Source organism: Manis javanica, chromosome 8 (genome assembly GCF_040802235.1).
Source record: "Manis javanica isolate MJ-LG chromosome 8, MJ_LKY, whole genome shotgun sequence".
NCBI classification, from domain to species: domain Eukaryota; kingdom Metazoa; phylum Chordata; class Mammalia; order Pholidota; family Manidae; genus Manis; species Manis javanica.
The window spans coordinates 11,299,443-11,315,400 of NC_133163.1; the positions used below are offsets into that span (position 1 = coordinate 11,299,443).

Consider the following 15,958-nt stretch of genomic DNA (forward strand, 5'->3'; position numbering starts at 1 on the left):
GCCCCCGAGGCAGCCCCACAGCTTTATGACCCTGTTAGCTGCCCTCAGCAGAGCTGGCCTCTGTAATCACTAGGCGATGCAGTGGGAGGGGGTGGCCGCCCCGGAGCCCTGAGCACTGACCCAGCGTGCCAGCTGTGGTCCCTCTGTGTGTGAGGATGGTCAGTGTTTACAGCACAGAGTTTGAGGTACATTGAGTTTTAGAAATACTAATGTTCATTAATAAGAAATATGTCCAGAGTTGTAGAAAGAACTTTTATACACATTAGTTCAAGGCTCCTGTTGACATGGTGGGTTGGACAATTCTATATTGTGGGGCTGCCCTGTGTACATTTGTAGGATATTAGCAGTGTCTCTGGCCTCCACCCACTAAATGCCAGTAGCCTCACCCTCCATTGTGATGACCAGAAATGTCTCCAGACATTGGCGAATGCTCTCTGGGGGGAATTCACTCATTGTCGAGACCCCCACCTTTGTCAGAGCACAGCAGCTGTGAGCCTCAGTGGGCAAGGAAAGCCTTTCCTACTTTAAAAGCATGGACACGGTAGCTGATGAGGCCATAGTACCTGGGTTTTGGGACCTCAGACCAAGAGGCCAGTAGTCTTGTGAGTTCTGCACTTGAGTAACACCTGCAGCAGAAAGGCCACCTCCTTCCATTCCCCTCCTGGCCTGCTGTGGGGCCATGACTTCCAGACTGACTGCTGTAGTGCCCACGTGGCTGCATGCTCACAGTGAAGCTCATGCGTTTCCTTCCACTCTGTAATAGACCATAAAGTCTCCCAGCAGCCGAGCCGGTCAGACAGGCTCCGTGCTGGGCCTCTGCTGACCTTGGTCCTCTGGGGATGGATGGAGGGAGGCACATGAGGACCTTTTCTGAACCCCTCCCTGGACATCCCTTGCTGGTGGGGGGCCATGTCCCCTGATATGTGAGATCATTCATCAAAGAACTATTATGTCGTTCATTCACCAAGTCTGAATTGAATACTTACTGTGTGCCGGGAATCATAAATGCATTGCAGATACAACAATAAATGAGACATCAAGTGCTCTCACCCCCTGTCCCCATGGAGTTTTGCTCTTTTGTTGTGGGTGTGAGGGGAGTGGGCACAGGGGTGATGCAAACAAACATAGAGGAAAAAGGAACAGTCTCCAAAAGTTCTAGGCAGAAGAAAAACCAAGGCTGTGATAATGGAGAGGTTCTTAGCACCTCATCTTGCAGTCTCTCCAAGAAGCTCACACTTGAACTGAGGCCTAAAAGGCCTGGTGATCATGAGGCAGGCTGAGGGGCAGCATCTGCCTGAGCCCTTGGGCAGGATGGCATAGACATTGAGGCCCCAGGATAAGCTGGTACAGCTGGAGCACTGTGGCCGGAGGGGAGAGCACACACCGAGCATGCCTGACAGCACCTGGGTGCAGCGGGCCTGAGGTGTGCAGCAGGAAGCCAGACAGATGTCTGCAGCGCCAGGGGTCACTGCCAGGGTGGCCTCTGACAGCAACAGCTGTCTCTCACGCAGCTCCTGGCTAGAAGCTGGGAAGGCTGTGTGTGAGTGCAGAAGTGAGGGGCCCGGCGTCCTCTGGCGAGAGTCAGGCCCTGTGCTGAGTTCTGCTGCGCACTGCAGAGTCTGCCCTGGCTCCAGACAGCTCCTCTCTCCCTGCTGACAGCACTGTGCGCCCCTGAGTTCTGGCTGTGAGTAACGCTTGCACACCCAGCAAGGCAGGTGGGTGGGGAGCCTGTGGGCCTTGGGGAGACCTCATGTTGTCCTGGGAATTGGGACTTGGACTCTGGCCACAGGGCTATGGGTAAGGATGGGGCAGGAGGGGCAGACCTTGGCCTGGATCCTGGGGAGTGGCCTGAGTTCTGGGCTCACCTGAGCAGGTGTGTGGAGAAGGTGCTGGAGGTGCAGACAGGTGCTTGTAGAGTGAGGGGGCTGCTGCCAGGCTTGGGGGCGGGGGGAGTGAGGTCCGACCATGCAGCCCTTCCTGGTCCTGCTTTGCCAGCTGCCACCCCTGCCAGCCTCAGTAGCAGTCCCTGAATGGAAATCCAGCCTGTCCCGGCTTAGTGTCGGCCTGTGAGGAGACAGCTTCTCCTGGCCAGCACCCGGCCCCTCAGGTCCTTTCCCACCTCCGCAGGTTGTGTGTGACCTTAGTCTCTCTCTCTTTGCTGGGAGGACTTGAGTAGTGTCATGGTGCTGGGATAGGACACACGACATCTGTCAGGTGATCAGCCTGGCCAGCCACCTTGCCAGCCTCTGAGAACGTTATGTTCGGTGCTGAAGTCTGGGGACAGGAAGGGAGGTGTTGGTTTTACTGGGAGACCTGGAAACGCGGGGGAGCAGGCGTTTGCTGTCTCCTGGTGAGCGTTCCGTGTCCTTCCAGCCCCTCTCTCAGCCTTTGGGGTTATGTTTTGGCAGGAGCTACATTTCTTCATGGACTTCCCATCAGCCCTATGAACAGGTTTGTCCCTGTAGGGACCACGGTTTCTCCCAGTTGTCCTCACACTACCTACTGGGTGGCTGAGTGAGGTGCCTGCCCCTTCAGACTGTCTGGAAAGATGACCCGGGTGGACAGACAGTTGTGGGTGGCATCCCGCTTCGGGATGGGGGTGCCTGTTACCTGGAGGCCATGGCAGGCACATGGGGCATGACTGCAGTCCCATGGCAGGAGGGCCTAGTGTCTCCCTGGGTGCCAGGCCCGGCCCCATCTCCCGCAGGCACTGTCAGCCTGAAAAGGAGTTTCCCTTCGCCCTTTCGGGGGTACAGCATGTACAGCTGCTCCCGGAGGCTGGGGCCCAGCTTCTCTGGCCTCTCTGCATTCTTTCTGACCCCCCTTGATGGTGATTGTTCATTCACTGGCAGGGATGGGTGGGGGTGATTGCCTCGTTCTGCTCCCAGGACACTTCACTGCCCTTCCCGATGCTCCGGGGTTTCTCCCACCCCTGTCTGGTCTGGGACAGTGAATTAGTGCACACGTGGACCGTGACCTGGCAGATACCTGAGATGTGGCTCTCCCAATGTCATCTCTGCATGGCGCTCAGCAGTCCTGAAGATGGATTTTGGTAATAGGTAACGCATATATGTGCAATAAAATGAAGAGCAGAGCCTCCTCCCGCCCTCCTGCCAGCCGGCCGGTTCCTGCCTTCGGCTGCCATGGGGTCCAGCAGCCTTGAGCCTCCCCGGGGGGAGCTTCCATGTATGTGAGTGAAGATGGTCTTCCCTTCCCCACACAGAGCCCTTGTTCTATGATAAATCTTGGAATGATTTCATAGCGGCCCTCAGCCTGCTTTGTTCTTTTTAATGGCTTCCTGGTATTCTGCTAAATGACCTTAAATCCTTTTCTTAATCTGTTGTTTACTGGTTAAGACAGATTTAGCCATTTAGGACACTTATGGTCACATTTTAGAAACATGCAGCAATGATTAAATACTCTTGTATATGTATCTTTGCATGCATGTGTGGGGAATTCTGTGGCGTAAATACCTAGAAGTGAGAATGCCGAGTTTGTGCATTTTTAATTTTGGCTGTTGCCCATTTTCTTCTCACAGAAATTGTACCAGTTACACTACCACCAACCAAGCGCTGTCCACATTGCACCACGTTTGGAGGTGTTTCTAACCACTGTAGTGGGCACGGAGTCTCGGAGAGCGCCAGCACCCTAGTACTCCTCTTAGCCTGGCTTGCTGCTGGCGGTGCTGGGAAGGCAGCGTCGTGCCAGCCTGACCGGACCCTGGCCCCAGGCCACCTCACTCTGCTCAGTGCTCACACCCTGCCTGCCCCGCCTGACCTCCCTGTGCGGCCAGGGCCTGGCCTCCCCCACCTGAGCCCGTGGGTTTAAATAATGGGTCTGAAGAGTGAACAGGCCCATGGACAGATCGCAGCATGATCTTCCTTTCTCCAGTTCTGCCAAACCACAGAGACGATACGGAGCCAAAGGCCAGGCAGTGTCCCAGTCCTTCCCAAATGGCAATGTCTGGTGCCCATGCCACAAGGCCAGCACTTCGCCTGCTACTCTGCCCAGGCCTCGTCCCTTCCAAGTTCAGCCCCTGTGCCTTGCACGCAACTAGACTGGTTACCGCAGAACTGAGAGCTGGTCCTGTCACTCCCTGGCCCAGGGCCCTGTCGCTTTAGGATCACGTCCAAACCCCTTGGCCGGGCCGGCTGTCCTGCCGTCTGCCTTATGTCACATCCCCTTTGTGACCTGTGTCCACCCAGCCCCTCTGCCTCTCTCACCCCATGCCTTTGCTTTTGCTGTCCCCTCTGCTTGTGCCTCGTGGCCTGGGCCGTGACCCTCTGTGGCTCAGCGTCTCTGGCCTCTGGAAGCCCTCTCTTCCTCCCATTTCCCTCCCTCCACAGCTAGATAAGCTCCCTCCACCCGCATCCCTGGTCGTTCCCGTGTCTCAGCACTCCTCTGCTTTATCACCAGTACCCACACATCTCCCCCAGTTTAGGAGCCCCCAGAGAATGCAGCTGCCCTGTAGCTGAGCAGGTGACCCTCCCCCAGACTTCCCTCCACACATGCACACTACTTCTTGGAGGCCACCCCTCTCCCTACCCTTGTACCTCTGGGAGGCCTCTGGCCAAGTGCTCAGACACTAGGGATCTGTCCGGGGTACAAATGAAGGTAGATTAAGACCAAGCGGTCTGCTGATGGAGAGAAGCCCAACTCTCTCACAGAGCCATTTTAGAAAAGTTAGAGAAATAATAATAAGTGAGAAGATGCCGTCTATAGGCCAGTGCTGAGTCTGTAAGAAATGGAGAGTCATTTTAGTGACTGCAGAGAAAGACAGTCTCAGGGTAGGTACGATCTCGTGTGAGCTGATGAATGGGCATCTGTCCCTGGCACGGAGCCATTGTCGGTCTGTTACTGGCGTGCCCCACCTGCTCGCCTGCTGCCCGCTACTGTGGTGAGCACGCGTCTCGTTGCCCCGCTGAGATTGGGTCCTGTGCAGTCAGCATGCTGTGTGTACTCTCGAGGGCAGCAGGCCCTGGACTCCCGTGTTCGATGTCCTGGGCCTCAGGGGACATTCTGGCTCCATTGAGGAGCCTGAGATCTCTTTTTGCTCATTCATCACATCACATGATCAGGGAATCCTAAGAATCCAAAGTCAGAAAGGATGCTGTAAATGTGTCATTCTGACCCGTTTGTTCTGAATAGGAACGAATACAGATAGGAAAACTGAAATACACATGACTTAAGTGACTTTCACAAGTTGTTTTAGGACTTGAACCCAGATTTCTTGTATATGCCCTTGCCTTCACTTTCACAGTGATGTAGGGTCCTTTTGCTGGAACTGGGACTGGGCAAGTATGGCTGGGCTAAAAGAAGGTGGTCTGCTAGCGATAGGAAGCAAAGGGCTTGGCTGATGGCCAGGGACTGTTACACAGGTTGTGCACTGCACTGCTCAGTGTCGTCTCTGTGAATTGCACCCTGTGTGACTGAACTTGGCCGTCCTGGCCCTGGTGTGCATGGAAGCTGCCACAGCCTTCCCTTGGCCTCTGGGAGTGCACTTCCCAGGTTTAGCTGCACGAGTCTCCAGTCCCAAGCCCTGTGCCAGACCTGGCTGCCTGTTCAGACTCATGGTCTGTGATTTTTTTGGACAGCCGTGGGTGCAATGGCTGGCTGCCTGGCACATTGTGTTACATCAAGGCACCCGGGCTTTGCATGGATTCCTTAGGACTGTCTGTGTTATGTCCTGTGGTTTTCTGTAAGCTGTAATGAATAAGCAGGTATTCTGGGTGGTGCCAGGAAGGCTTTGCCTGGGGGACATTTGGTCTTGGCTTCAGTGGATTTCATGTCTGTGAATAGTGGTTGATTTCATATCCTCAATGGTCTGCCCAGTGGATTCATTAGTTGCCCTTCCCAGAAAGCTCTGCACATTGTCATGTGGGGCTGGCCCCCCAGGGGCAGGTGTCACTTTCTGCAGAAGCAGCTATGATGGCTCGTGACACTGTGACACTGTTGTGTCCTGTTAGTCCTCTCTCCACGGCACCCACTTTTTCACTCCGCAGGCATCCACCGTGGCCCTCCCGTTCCTCTAGCTCCTGCTGGCCCTGAGAACCCTGTACACGTACTCCCTCGGTGCTGCGTGGGTCCTTCGTGCCGTGCGGAGGCTGCTGTGGACTCTGGCATCTGGACATATCATTTGTTTCCTCTCCTAAGATGCGTCTGTCTTCCAGTTGTCTTAATGCAGGACTGGGAGCAGAGGCAAAGACTGGCCCAGCATGTGAGGCCCCTGCGCGGTAGGAGGAGCCGATGGGCCTGCAGTCTCAGTTCTGCCACTTCACTGTGTACCCTTGGGTTAGTTGCCACTCCTTTCTCCTTTCCGAAAAGGTGGGCTGGGCTAAGGGACCCCTAGGTCTTGCGAGGTGTGACCATCTGTGACACCTGGAAAGGGAAGTTGCAAAGTTTTGCCATTTTCTCTTGAGTGCCCTACCTTGTGCTGGTACCAGATGCAGAGAGCCTGGTTTCACGGACTGAACTGCAGGCCAAAGGCCTAGGTGTGGGTTCGCAGAACGTGGGAAAGGCTTACGTTTCTCCTTTTAATGAACATTTTAAAAGAATGCACACGAGTAACTCTCGTCATAGTGAGAATTGCGATACTTTTCCTTTAGGCCTTCCCTTGTCTTGTTTTGCTGACTAGAGGGCTCTGGAGCCAAACGGCCTGGCTGCAGATGCCATTTTGGCTACTTCCCAGCTGGGAGAGCCTGGGCAGGGTATTAGGTGCCCTGAGCCTCAGTTTCTCTGTCAAACCAGGCTGCTAATAGGGCCTACTGCATAGGGTTGTTGTGAGGAATAAACATGTCAGTGCCTGCAAAGCATGTAGAATATTGTCCTGCACTTGGTGAGCATTCAGGGTAAGTAAGCTGCTGTCATCACCATTATTGTTGTAATTATTAGTAATAATACTCATTCTAAAATCTTGCCAGCCCCCTCCCCCCACAATAATGGTGCCAAAACTTGAAGTGGAGAAGATTCCTGGCTTTCACCCCACCACTCGGTACAGAAGGAGCTAGTTAAAAGGCCAGCCTTTGTGGCCATCAGCTAGAAGGTCTGGGCCTGGGCACTGCCCTCAGGAAGAGCCCGAAGGAGCGAGATTGTGCTGAGTAAGCTCAAGGTTACCTCCTTTCCTGTAAAAGCCCCTGTGACTAATTTTTAATAGCCACAAGGAAGTAATTTCAGGTCTTTGCCAGCATTTGTTTGGTGGCTGAGTGTTAACTGAAATGCACACACCCTGACTCGTGGGGTCCTGGGAGTCTGCCTGGAGAGTTTCTTCTGTGCGTGGCATGGAGGATTTGCCTTGAGTGCCGATGCTTATCTGCTGGAACTAAGTGATGGTCAGGTCTCTGAGGTCCCACTGGGGTTAGCACAAAAGGTTGGTGTAATCCCCCAGGGGCCGCTGCTGTGGCTGCCACGCTGGGAGGAAGGTGTGGTGGAACGTCTGCTTTTCCCATTCTTGATCTACTCTGCACAGAAGGCTGGGGTTCCAGAGAGGGTAAGCACCAGGCAGGTGCACTGTAGAACACAGACTGGAACCCAGGGCCTTGCTATTTAGTACAATGCTTGCTTGCTTTCTTCCACCCTTTTAAAAAAAAATTAAAGTACAATGTACCTGTAGAAAACTGCACACATAAGTGAGCAGCCTGGTGAGTTTTTGCAAACCAGTACACTACATGTAGATCAAGCCATAGACCCCAAAGCTACTCATGGGCTCCCTGCTTCTCCCCCTCCCTCCCCCACTGACATGCCCTTCCCCACTCATTCCACAGCCAGTAGGGAGCATCTGCCCTCCCACATGACTTCCTCTTCCCAGGGGTGTGGGACTGGGACTCTGGGAGGAAGGAGGCTGATGCCCGAGCCAGAAGATGGACTTTCTCTAGCGAACTGGTTGCTCTGAAACCCCTCTTCCATGAGTGGCTTCCAGCCTGATCCCAACACTGCTCTTGGCCGGCAGGGTTTCTCTGAAACTTACCTGCAGTGCTGTAATTCTCCTTGTAAGCTTCTCCGCCTCTTCCTCCGGGCTTCAGATGAACACTTAGAAGGCCCAGCCCTGTGCATGACTCCTTTTTCGCATCTGCCATGCTGTTCCCTGGGCCATGTGCGCTGGCTGTTGAGAACTCCCCGAGACCAGTGACATCAGGCTCACGCAGTCTGTGGTGCTTTCATTTGAATTGTTCCCCAAGGTCTGCTGAGATATGACTGCCCAGGAAGTCGTCGTTCCAGCAGCCGGCTGCCCAGACATCCTGGAGGACCTGCTCATTCTGCGGGAGGTCTGGACAGCTTCTTGCCTCTTCATTCTCATCTCTCTGCCGCTGGCCCGAGGTCTTGGCCCTGTTTCTGATTCTAGGCCGGGCTGCATTATGTACAGGTTCTCTAGCACTTAGATTCAAAATAGACTTAAAGCTTTCTGGGAAGTAAAACATTTCAGCCATTTAACTTGTGCTTGGGTAGGTGACAAGGTGCTCTGCATGAGGCCTGAGGTAATGCACTGTTGTGGCTGGTTTTGAATCCTGGCAAAGCCCCCGCTGGTTGTGTGACCTTGAGCCAGTCACTTGGCCTTTCAGAGACTCAGTTTCTTCATGTATGAAATAAAAATAAGAGTATAGGTGTTCATTCTGTAGACCACAGGGCTTGCTCAGAGAGTCAGATCTAGTATTGTGTGTGATTGTGGCTTCTGGAAACCAGAAAAGGTGCTGTATTTGTATCTCATGATGAAGTGTTGGGATTACTACCTAAATTGTCTGTGCCTGAGGACCTGAGAAGCTGTGTGTTCTTTTCCATTCTTATTCCTAGGTATACACCCAGGAGAAATGAAAACATCAGTCCAGACTCACGGCCTGTATGTGAATGTTGATAGCATTATTGATAGTAGCTGTAATGAAAAGCCACATGTCCATCAACTGAAGGGCAAATAAAGTAAATGCAGTCTGTCCCTGGATGAAGCGCTGACCCTCGCTATAACATGAACGGACCTTGAAAACATTATGCTAAGTGAAGAAGCCAGTCACAAAGACCGTATATGATTCCATTTACATGAAATGTCCAGAATAGGCAAATCTGTTGCCACAAAAGTGGTTTCCAGGGGCTGGGGGCAGTGGGGGAATCGGGGCTGATAGCTGAAAGGGAGGGGATTTCTTCTTGAGGTGATGAAAATATTCTAAATTAACTGTGCTGATGGTTGCACAGCTCTGTCAATATACCAAAAACCATTTAATTGTACATTTTGGTATATGAATTACATCTCAACCAGTTTTTTTAAAAACTCCCATGAGAAAGGAACTGTTAACCATCTCCATTTTACAGGTGAGGACAGAGGCTTACAGAGGCCCAGAGCCACAAGTGGGGAAGGCAGGATTTCCCCCCACATCTGCCAGCGTCCAGCTCCAGCTGGTGTAACCTCTTCACAGCGTTGATCCTTACTTTATAGAGGAGGAAGCCAAGGCCTGGTGAGAAGGGGCTTCCGGCACTCTGTGCTGCCCCGGTCTCCGTCCGCGCTCCCCCGCCCATGGGAGCAGTCCATGGGGCCCGAGTGTCCCAGCCCTGCCATGGACGTGCGGCCCGGCTGTGCCGTCTGGGCTCAGGGGTCCATGGCACAGTGGGCAGCCTGGCAGCTGCGAGGTCCTGAGTGTGAGGAGGTGGTGGTGCTGTGCACAGGCTCTCAATCCAGAGCACTGGGTCTGCGCCCAGTGGTGTCTCGCTCACAGAAGCTCCTAAGGTTGATGATACCTGGTTTATCTACTTTTTCTTATGTGTGCTTTTGGTGTCAAATCTAAGAAACCATTGTCTAATTCAAGGCCATGAGGACTTATGACCAGGGTTTTCTTCTGAGTTTTATAGCCTTAGCTCTTACCTCATAGGATTTTATTTTAAAAATGGTGCTTGAGGGCTCTCTTGTCCCCTCCTGGCATGAGCCAGGAGCTCTATTCTCTCACTTTATTTCTAAATAAAAGCCTGTACCTTGCTCTCCTAAAAAAAAAAATGGTGCTTGAAAACCATTTTTTTTCCAGTGATATACATATAGCCAGTCCTGGGTAAGTGGTAACCGCTTATTTAAAAATCATTATTAATGATGGTTACTTGTATTTATCATCATCTTTACCGTGATTGATCTCTCATTGGGTTTCTCATCCGGGCGGCTGCCTCTTGCTCCTTCCTGAAGGAGACTGTGGCTGTCTGAACTGTTCCGGTGCAGCTAGAGGTGCATGGGGTTGAAGGAAGGGGGGACCTGGTTACTTAGCTCCACTCTCCCCATTTCCCTGATCTTCCTGTTACAGAAAAGTTAGAAATACTTGAGAGAATGCTTCAGCGCACTCCAGGCACCATCACCCAGCTTCACGAGTTAGCAACCTACAGCCATTCTTGCCCCTACCTACCTACACTCACCTACTTCTCTCCACACTCCCTGAGCCTGGGTATTTTGAAACGAACCCAGACATTATACTCAATCTGTAAATCATTTCAGTATGCATCTCTTAAAAACTGAATTGCCACTTTTAAAAAGGGAGCTGCAGTGTTTTGGGTGAGTGGGAAGTGTGGGTGGGTGCCTCTCCTGCCTCCCCATAAGGAGCGGGCTGGCTGGCTGCAGCTGGTCCAGTGGGTGGCCAGGACCTGAGCTGTCTGCAGAGGGCGCACGCTGGAGCCTTGGTGCTGTGGGGCCGGGACTGTGTTGAGCTCTAGCCTCAGCAGCAGGGTTGGTCTGGGCCTGGAACAGCCCAGTTGCTCGTCCCAAGTGCAGAGCTGGCGTGCCTTTGGTCTGCCAGGTGGGATAGGGCAGGATGAGCTCGGAGACCTTGGGTCAGGTTTGGCCCTGAGAGTCATGAGGATCCTTTTTGTTTTTATATCTACTAATTCTTTTCACTTCTCTGATCTCCTTGTTACCCATAGCAGCTCCTTGAGGTAGGTTTTATTCAAAATGCACATTTCACACAGAAGAAAACAATCTCAAAGATTAACTGCAGTTTCTCTTAGGCATAAACTAAGTGGCAGAGACAGGATTTGAACTTGAGACTTCGTCCTGCATTTTCTGTTAGATGAGAACAAATCCTTGTATCTCACTCCCTGCTTATTTTCTGTCTATAAACGGAACAGTATCTTTGTTGTTCACCTTGGTGCTCTGATTTGGCTCAGATTCTTAGTGGGGAAACCTTGACTACCCCCAGCCCAGCAGAGAGGGCCTGCTGCCCCTCTTGGCATCATCATCCCATGGGCCTGGTGGGGCATCTGACTGGTCTCTGCCCCTTTATCCCCTCTACGGTTGGCATTCTCTAGGCCTTCTCCTGGCCTGCTGGGTCACCAGGGCTGTATATTTCCTCTTGCTTTTTCCTCTTGAAAAACCACCCTCCCCACCCCCCGCCAACCCTTCTTAACTTCCAGGACCCCTTTCTAGGTGTTCTGTGGCTGGACCTCTAAAGGAACATGTGTTTACCATTTGCCATGGAGACAGTTTGGGCTGTTCGTCCTCTGAGCAGTGATAAAAGGGTGCAGGGTACTCACCCTTCTAGCAGTTTGGTAATTCTAACAGACTTGTGAAAAATGCACAAACCTGTGATACAATAGATAAGATGAAAAGCTTGGAATAAACTTCACTTGTGGTTAGCAGGGTGATTGGAAAAAACTCTCTTTGCCCTCTGTCCTTGTCCCAGCAGAGATCGTGTTTAGGAATAACTCCTCTGTTAATAGTGATGCTTTTATCCCAGGTCAAAAGCTTTTTGGCGTCTGTTTTTCAGATATTTTCTCCTTTGGTCTCTTCTGACTTATTTCCCTTAGGAGTTTGGCTTAAATTCATGTCGTAATGATTCTGAGTTCTCTTTAAAAGGTCACTGCCCTGATGCATAAAAATGGAAGCAGAACCAGCACTGATGCAGATACTGTTCTCGAGACGGGGGGTGGGTTTTTGATGGGGAGGAAGGGGTGGGGTGAGCCTGTGCTTTACATGACTCAGTTGTTGGGGGAGACTGAGGCCAGCCCACTGACGTGAATGTCTCAGATACTGCTTTCTCTTTGAAGGAATGTAGTGAGTATGTGTGTGTCCCTGGCATTACCTGTAATGCCTCTAGCAAGTGGCTGTTTGTCCTATTCTAGAACAGCCCCCGTGTGTGGCCTAAAAAAGTCAGTCTCTGTAAATACTCATCCTCAGTTTTCTGCAGTTAGACTGTCAAGTCACAGATGAGGAAAGCAAGACCCAGAGAAGCCAAGTGGCGCACCCAAGGTGACACAGGGGGGCATAACAGAGGGAGTCTGGGGACTCCCCGCCCCTTACTGTTCCCTCCATACCAGGCTGCTTCCTGTGTGCTGGAGTCAGGGAGGAGATGGCAGTTCAGTGCTTTCAGCTCATAATCCGAGCATGAATTCGTCAGCCAGGATTGCAGATCCAGTAGAGAGAAGCCTCGAAGGCTTTCATCCATCTGCATGTCTGCTGCACCCTGCACAGTGCCTAGAGCGCCGTCGATACGAAGTTTGCCGAGTAGGTAAACTTTTCACACGAGACTGTTAATATGATTTCATGCATAGGTGTAAATCTTGTGTCTCATGAGTGACATGCTCTTGTGGCAGCCGGGGTCTGGATGAAATACCATCCCTGGTGCCAGCAGGGATGGTTGCTGATGGGGAGCCCACAACGAGGGGTGAGAGGCTGCAGGAGAATCCCATCTCTGGGCATGGCACTCTGACCTGAGGACGGCCCTGGGTGAACCTTCCTCAAGGACACCTCCCAGCCTGTCCCCACAGACCCTGTGGGTGGCAAATGTGGGGCAAACCTGGGCTGGCCCACGTCAGCTGACAGGCTTGTTCTCTGTGAGCAGGTCATATCGCTGAGCTGATGTGCTGATTGTCGTGTCCCTCAGGAGGGAGACCAACGGGGCTTCTGTCATGCATTGAGGTCTGTGGAGCATGTGCAGGGAGGTGGGGTGGGACTGTGCCATCTCCGTGTTGTCCGTGGGTGTGAAGATGGGAGACGGCCTCCCCATGTGCATGTACTGGCTACCCATTAGGGACAGAGATGTTTTTATTTAAACATTCAGAGAAAAGGGCACAAAAGAGCCCATAACCAGATACTTTGGTATGAAATGCAAGGGGAGAGGAAGCAGATTTCAGAGAAGTAGATAGGAATCTCTGACTTTTGTGTGGAGGGCTCTTTAAAATCATTACTAGGAACCAAAATAAGTTCACTGAAAAAAAGAATAATTCCAGTTGGAGCTTTCTTTTTTGTTGATAAGGCTTACTAGAAAAGAAGCATTGTGGTGTTTTTCCTGGCCTTTGCTGACCTCACAGACTGATCTTATAGACTGGTCAGCAAGGGGGCGGGAGGCAGTGAAAAAGCTCGTGCATTCATTCCCTGGGGCCACTGTAACAAAGTACCATAAACTGAATGGCTTGAACAACGGAAGTTTGTTTTCTCACAGTGAAGGAGGCTCGAAGTCTAAAACCCAGGTGTTTGCAGGATGGGTTCCTTTTGAAGGTGCTGAGAGGGAATCTGTTCTTTGCCCCTCTCCTAGCTTTGGGTAGTTGCTAGCAGTCCTTGGCAATCCCTGCCTTGTAGCTGTGTGACTTCAGCCACTGTTTCCATCTTCACATGGCCTCCCTGTGTGTCTGTGTCCAAATTTTCCTTATCTGAAAGATTCCAGTCAATGGATTAGGGTCCATCCTAATCCAGTGGGCCCATCCTAACCCACCCCAATTCATCTTAAGTTGATTACATCTGTAGAGTCACTATTTCTAAGTAAGGTCACATTGACAGGGACTGGGGGTTAGGACTTGAACTGGACCTGTTGCGGGGGACACAGTTTGACTTGCAATAGCAACAGCTAGTGAATGGCTTCCCTTACACCAAGCCTTCTCTGAGTCCCTCTCTTGGTACTCCAGCATCCTGTATCTTTACCCTAGAATCATAGTATTTTTGAGTCAGAGGGATAGTCTCATTTACTGTGTTGCCTGACAGATTGCTCTGGCCAACGATGTGGCTTGGGGCTCCAGTAGTCACAGAGGTGGCAGGTGGCAGAGCCAAGATCCCTGTGTTCTTTTCCTAAAAGCATTTGCTGTGTCCTGTGTTGAGTCTGTTGTGGATAAGTTTGTCCCCCATGTGCAGTTAGTGTTACTTCCCGAAGGAGACTATAACTTCCCTAAAGACTGTCACAGTGCCTCGCGCCCCATATCCACCTTGAAGCTAGTAGGTACTGAAGAAGCACTTGTTGAAATGAGCACTGGAGGGCCTGGCAGCCATTCCAGGGTGTGCTTGTTCCAGTGACTCCTCCCGGGAGTGCTACCCACTCGCCGTGTCACCTTCTCCCACGGCCGCCTCAGAGTCCTTATCACTGCAAGTTGCTGGGCCATCTCACTGAGGAAATGCCCACGTGGAGAGCTGGTTTCAGGCTTTATCCAGGAGTCAGAGTTGCTGACCAGAACCTGGTTGCTCTCCGTTTCTTGCTGTTTTCACAGTTTGGGCTCCATTTCTGAGTTATGGCTCTGTCATATCTCAGGGCAACTGCGCCCAGCTGCCGGGTCTCCCTGCTGCTACTTCTCCAAGACAGAGGGTTCACATCCCAGCCTTCCTAGTGTGGGCTCTGAGCCTGCCTCTGATTGGACGGGCCTGGGTCACAGGTCCTCCCCCTGAGCCAGTGGCTGGGGTAGAACATGCTGATTGGTCTGACAGGTCATGTGGTCTGGGTGCAGCTGAGTGGGTGGACGGAACTTGGTGGAAGCCCTCACGGGAAGCCCCAGACTGAAGTCAGGGCCAGTGGGGTAGGCAGAAGGGAAGAATGGGTGCTGGGTGGGCACTTGTGTTGAAATCTTGCTTGTCACCCTCACTAACCTTGCTTGTCAGCCTCCCCTCTCTAACCGGAAGGGGCGTGTTTCCTTTCAGGAATACATCGATGCCCACCCTGAGACCATTGTCCTGGACCCACTTCCCGCCATCAGGACCCTGCTTGACCGCTCCAAGTCCTACGAGCTCATCCGGAAGATTGAGGCCTACATGAAAGGTATGGACAACAGTGGCCTGGCACCCGTGGCAGGCAGCGCAACTCTGCAGTCACAGGTGGCCATCACATGGGGTGGGAAGAGGGAGTCTGGCCTCTTTAAGCACTTGGGACAGGAAGCACTTGAATTCTGCAGGGACACGTATTCTCAGGAGGGTCTTCTCCTCCCTCTTTCACCAGCAGAGTTAGGAATACAAGCCCCAGGGTGCTCTTTGGGGGAGAGAGTGGCTCCAGCCACTTCCAGACGGTTTTGTTTTGTTGTCTGGAACCCATGGAGTGGCGATGAAGTGTCCTAGTGACACAGTGGTTAGCGAGCAGGAGTGTGAGTAGAAGGGTTCAGCACAGGCGGGGGAGTGGAACTACATCACAGGGCAAAGGGGACAAACAGAAACGGAAGGGCCCTTAATCCAGTGCACGGAGATGGATAACGTGGCGGCTGGACCTCATGGGGTACGCTCTGTTCTCAAGGTCAGGGTGAGCCTCCCTCTTGCAGCGGGAGCTTCTCCCGCCAGCCGCAGGCTCGCATCCCTGAGGACTCATCCTCCCTGCCGCCCGGGGCAGGCAGCCCCAGAGGAGTTGGCTGCCTTTCCAAGGTGTTTGTTTATGTAAAGGGCCTTTTTGGAAAGATTCATGGTAACAGTAACCTCCAAGTTCCCTTTGCCTGGTCCAAGCATTCCCTGCTGAGAGATTTTGTTTAATTTTAAGAAGTGCTTTGCCTGTGCCCTGAGGGTATGCGAGGATTCCTCTTAGGGGCTGAAGAGGCACCCCTGTACCTGCCCTCCAGACCACGATTGTGGCCCAAAGGGTCTTCCTTGAACCCTGACCTAGATGGTGACTTAGCCCCAGGCAGTTTCATGTGATTGTGGGACCAGTGGGTAGAGTCTGGCTCGTGGGACCAGAGGCAGCCTGACTGCAAGGTTAAGACTCCTTCTTACGTGCTCCCTTCCAGTGCCAGCAGCATCCTCCCTGTTTTACAGAGTAATGGAGACGCTGAG

At 52.4% G+C, this 15,958-nt stretch overlaps 1 protein-coding gene across 2 annotated transcripts in view; it reads left to right on the forward strand.

Moving 5' to 3' along the window:
* ITPK1 (inositol-tetrakisphosphate 1-kinase) overlaps nt 1-15,958 on the forward strand; it is a 161,060-nt gene that overhangs the window by 100,752 nt on the left and 44,350 nt on the right. For both annotated transcript variants that reach the window (XM_036991712.2, XM_017680576.3), the window contains one exon: nt 14,849-14,966. In XM_036991712.2, coding sequence (XP_036847607.2) covers nt 14,849-14,966 — 118 coding nt within the window. The remainder of the gene's footprint in view (nt 1-14,848; nt 14,967-15,958) is intronic.